The sequence below is a fragment of the Lipotes vexillifer genome, unplaced genomic scaffold, assembly GCF_000442215.2.
Source record: "Lipotes vexillifer unplaced genomic scaffold, Lipotes_vexillifer_v1.1 scaffold1329, whole genome shotgun sequence".
Classification (NCBI taxonomy): Eukaryota; Metazoa; Chordata; class Mammalia; order Artiodactyla; family Lipotidae; genus Lipotes; species Lipotes vexillifer.
The window spans coordinates 415667-420665 of NW_006797566.1; the positions used below are offsets into that span (position 1 = coordinate 415667).

The 4999-nt window shown below is 55.1% G+C and overlaps 1 protein-coding gene across 1 annotated transcript; it reads left to right on the forward strand.

Moving 5' to 3' along the window:
• Window positions 1–38: 38 nt before the first annotated feature.
• On the forward strand, window positions 39–2560 carry ATP6V1F (ATPase H+ transporting V1 subunit F). Its single transcript, XM_007469693.1, has 2 exons — window positions 39–281; window positions 2178–2560. The coding sequence occupies exons 1-2, from the start codon at window positions 124–126 to the stop codon at window positions 2377–2379; spliced, it is 360 nt and encodes a 119-aa protein (XP_007469755.1). The 5' UTR covers window positions 39–123; the 3' UTR covers window positions 2380–2560.
• Window positions 2561–4999: the final 2439 nt, after the last annotated feature.

The following is a 4999-nucleotide window of genomic DNA, read 5'->3' on the forward strand; positions in this document are numbered from 1 at the left end:
GGGGGGGGGGGGGGGGGGGGGGGGGGGGGGGGGGGCGGGGTGCGGCCGAAAAGGAGGTGCACTGCCGCGGCGGGGCTTTGGTGACACCCGGAGGTTGCGGCAGATCGTTGCCGGACTGTGAGGATGGCGGGGAGGGGGAAGCTAATTGCGGTGATCGGAGACGAGGACACGGTGACTGGCTTCCTGCTGGGCGGCATAGGGGAGCTTAACAAGAACCGCCACCCTAATTTCCTGGTGGTGGAGAAAGATACTACCATCAATGAGATCGAAGACACTTTCCGGTACGGTAGCCCGCGAGGCCTGAACGGGACCTTCAGCTGCCTGGTGGGAGCGCGGGGAGAAGGCGGGGGCGGCCCTGGGCTTCCAGACCTTGGCCGAAGTGTCAGACCCCGTCCACGAGGGTCGAGGAAGTCGGTCCACCTCCCCTTCCGGAGAGGGGGCCTCCGCGTCCCAAGTTCCCTTTTGGGCTTCGATGGGACCGGGGCTATGTCGGGTCCACAAACTCCCCCCTGTTACATGACCGTGTGTCAGGAAAGAAGGGGAACAGAGCTCGTGACGGGCGGGCGCCGCCCCTTGGCCCAGCCTGGCCCACCAGAGCTGAGCGTCCGGAGGGTCCAGGCCCGGAGGGGACTAGTCTCAGCTCCCCTGCAGGGGCTCCCCCATTTCACCCGTAGAGCAGGCTCCGGGCATTGCAAGCACTCGACTCTTGCGAGTTGACACCTAAAGGAACCACACACTCAGTGAACAAACGGGCAGTGGGCTCGGGCTTTCCTGTATTTTCATGTCCCTCAGAGGCTCACAATCGTCTTGTGAGGTAGGGGTTATTCCCACTTACTGGTGAGAAAATTAAGTTCAGAGAGGTTAAGGCACACTCTGTGATTCAGAGGAGAGCGAGCAGGGATTTGAGCCCAGTCCCACCCTTTCTGCCTTTCTTAAGCCAGGGCTACACTCTGCCTGTGTAGCCCTCCTGTCGGCTTCGGAATTTCCCGTTGTCCTGAGCACAGCGGACAATATCAGGACTGTCCTACCTTCTGCTGAGACCGTGCACTTCAAATCTTCACTTCCTGTTCTGGGTTAAGAGCAATAGCTTCAAAATGTGGGTGCAGGCATGTCCCTTAATCCAGGAGGCGTCCTGGTGACTAGAGTTGAGGGTGCCAGCCCCCTATTCTCTCCCACACCCCTTCTCTAGGGCCCCTGTGCCAAGTCCCAGGAACAAACCACTCCCACTTGTTTCCCCCTAAACAGCCCAGCCCTGAGCTACCGGCTGAGACTGGTTCCTGCTGCCTGGGGTGTGATAGGCCCTGACCCGGGAGGCTGATCTCTGCTGCTCTCTAAGCAGTCTGGTAAAGTGACCCAAGTTGTCATGACAGAAGGACAAATTTTACTTCAAGAATTTTCCAAGTTTCTAACCAAAAGGGATCTCAGAAATCATCAAGTCTAACCTGCCCTAGTGTCTGGCACAGAGTAAGCTGCTCAGTAAACAGTTTTTAATGAGTAAATAAATGAATGGGTGGTTGATCACAAGAAAGTAAGAGCCCAGTGTCGGGTTCTCTCTGTGTGGAAAGTGTGATTCCTTCGTTACCGATTTTCCTCTTCCTGTGTTGTGTTCTTGGCTCAGGCCAAACTTCCCCTCTGACTCACCCCCTGCCCTCATCAGCATAGACCTTGAGTGGTCTGTACAGCGCCCCCTCAACCTTAAAAAATTTAATGTTTTCTTTTGAAAGGTTAATGTGTTCATGTGGCTTACAAATTACTATTTAAAAGGTATACACATTGAGAAGTCACACTCCCACCCCGACCTCTTCTGCTTCACTACCTCCTTCCTCCACCCCGTAACCACTGAGTTTTTTCCTTATCTTTCTTTTTCTTTATGCAGATACAAAGGGACAGATGTATATATCCTTATCCTCTCCCTTTCTTACCCGAAGGCAGTGTAAGGAATACACCAGCATGCACCCTCATCTTCATTAGCAGTTCAGTTGGGAGCCTTCCAAGCAGGGGAGGTAGAAGCCATGGCCCTTAGCTTTGGACTGAAATGGATTCTAAATAGAATAAAGAGAGTTTAGTGTAGCATCCTTGTCCATTGCACTCTCTGGATCGAGCTCGTTCCCCTCTGCAACCCAGCCCACCAACTCAGAGTGGGCTGCCTTGGACTCCCTTCTCATCTCTCCCTACAGGCAGTTTCTAAACCGGGACGACATCGGCATCATCCTCATCAACCAGTACATCGCAGAGATGGTGCGGCACGCGCTCGACGCCCACCACCGCTCCATTCCGGCCGTGCTGGAGATCCCATCCAAGGAGCACCCCTATGATGCTGCCAAGGACTCCATCCTGCGCAGGGCCAGGGGCATGTTCACGGCCGAAGACCTGCGCTAGGGGACCCCCCTCAGCCATGTGGCCTCTCCCCAGGCTTGCCATCAGCCCTCCTCTAAGATTCGAGCCTCTGAGTTCCAATTCCCTGCCCCTTCCCACTCCACTGAGAGGCTAGGTGAGGTGCTTCCAGTTTGCTGGGGCTCTGCCATTCAAATCAAGGGTGGTTAGGGTATAGGAAGCCTGAGTGTCTTCTCTCCATTACCTCTTCCCTGTGCTGTTATACAGTGTACTTGTTGATGTTAAATTAAAGTAGTTCTTGCCTCTCTCCGATCTGAGGCTGGGTGCTAGAAAGGACACGTGTGGGATGAGGCTGTTGCGGGGAGGCGGTGGGGGAGTGGATTCGACTGGCAGGGCTGGAAAAGGTTTTGCCAAAGATCCAGGCATAGAGGAGTTGGACCAGGAAGATTGTACAAGATTGGCCCTCTGAACTAAAGGTAGCCAGCTCTGGCAGGGAGGAAGGGAAGGAGGCTTGCGTCCAGTCCCCTGGCACCCCAGCTTGAGTCTGTATTGGCTGGGAGGGGACCAGACCTCAAGGGAAGGAAGCAGAAATCACAGGAAACCTGGAAGCCTGTGATACTAGCCTGGGTCAAGCAAGAGGTTTGGGGATCAAGGCTCTTAGACAGTGGGCCCCGGCCTGAGGCTGCCTCAGCAAGCAAGGCTATGTGAGGCGCGCTGAGGGCATGGCCCTGTGTGAGGTGAGGCTCGGTTGCCTAGCGACTGTCCCTGGGCAGCCACCTGCTGTCAGAAAGGCTCTGCTTGCTGCGCTCACCCCTCAGCTGTAGTCAGCCTGGTCCTGCTCCTTCCTTTGCCACCATGTCTCGGCAACTTAACATGGACACAGTGCGGCAGAACTTCTGGAAGGAGCAGTATCTGAGGGAGAAGGTGTTGCGCTGTGAATGGCACCACAAGTATGGGTCGATGGTGAAGGCCAAGCAGAAGGCTAAGACTGCAGCCCACGTACCCCTCAAGCTGCCCACCCTGCCCCCCAAAGCCCCACTCTCACCCCTGCCCACCCCCAAAGCAGTTCCTTCCAAGGCCCCCGGCCCTGCCCTGGAGGCTCCTATTCAGCCAGAAATGTACCCAGTCCTGCCTGCCACCCGGGCCCTGCTGTATGAAGGCATCTCCCACGACTTTCAGGGCCGCTACCGCTATCTCAACACCCGAAAATTGGACATGCCAGAGAGGCGTTACCTCTTCCCCATCACCACCAACTTCACATATGGCTGGCAGCTGGGTGAGCCCTAACCTCCCGGGAATTATTCGCCTCACACACACAGAGCACCTGCCACGAGCTAGGCAGCGCTCTCGGCGCTAGACACACAAGGCACGTGGACACTCCTATCGGGGACATCCATTCTAGTGGAGGGTCCAGGCCATAAACATAAGAGCAAGAGAGGGCCAGGCATGGTGGGGGAGGGGGACAGGGGGCGTGTGCGGCTTTAGACTGGACTGTCAGGAAAGGCCTCTCTGGGGACCTAAAGGCTGAGTGAGCTAAATGACAAGGAGGAGGAGTTTGGGTTTCACTCTAAATTTGAGGGGAAGCCATGGAGAGTTTTAAGCAGGTAAATGATACTGATACACTTTTTTGGAAAAAATCACCCTGACTATTCTGTAGGTAATGGCCTTTTTAGGGACAAGAGTAGGCTCTGGCAGATGGCTAAGCTATCCTGGCAAGAGATGACGATGGCTTGGGCTAGGGTGATTAGCGGTAGAGCGGAAATAGATTCCAGATATGTTTTGAAGGAAGAATCAAGAGAACTTACTGATGGTTTGAAAGAGACAAGGAAGGAGAACGCAATGGCCATGCCCAGGTGTTCGGCTGAAGCAGCTACAGCAGGGGAGACTGGGGCGGGGGCAGGGCTGGGGGGCTGTGAAGACAGGTCAGTGTTGGGTGTTTTGCGCTGGAGGTGTCGGTGAGTCGGCTGTGTATGGGAGTCACCCTATGGAGGGAGGTCAGAGCTGAAGATGCAGTTTTGGGGGGTCATCAGAATATAGGTGCTCTTTAAAGCCCCGAGACTGGGTGGGCTGACCCAGGGAGCTCCAGAGGCTGGATCAAACTGGAGAAGGCGGAGGACACAGCGAGGGGTAGGGAGATGGTATTGCCCAGAAGGCTGTCCATCTGGATTGAGTCATGGTCATCAGCTGGGCAGGAGAGGAGCGAAGGCAATGGTGCAGTTGGAGACGAAGAGTCAAGGTGTGGGGAAAAGAATATGCCAGGGAATGTTGTGGGTTTTCTGGGTGATGAGACATGTCCCTTTGCTGTCTGTGGTCAGGAATTTCAAGTGAGACTACTCAGTCACATGTTCTCTCCAGCTCCTGCACAGAAAGGGTGGATGGTTGGTGATAAACACAGTTGAAATTTTGCCTAAAAAAAATCCCCCTACTTTCCCCAGGGCCCTAAATGGGGAGGAAAGGGAGCAATTTCCAAATGACAGCAGGAGGTGAACCCCAAAAGGGGAGCAGGAAGTAGAAAGAAGCCCTGTCTGCCCTAGAGAAGTCTAGCTCTGTCTGCAACAAGCACGGCTGGGAGTCCCACCACCCGCCTCCATGGAGGATTCTGAGGCTGGGGGAAATGCTGGCACATAGCTGACTGGCATTTGGCCATCACTGCTGATCCAGGCAG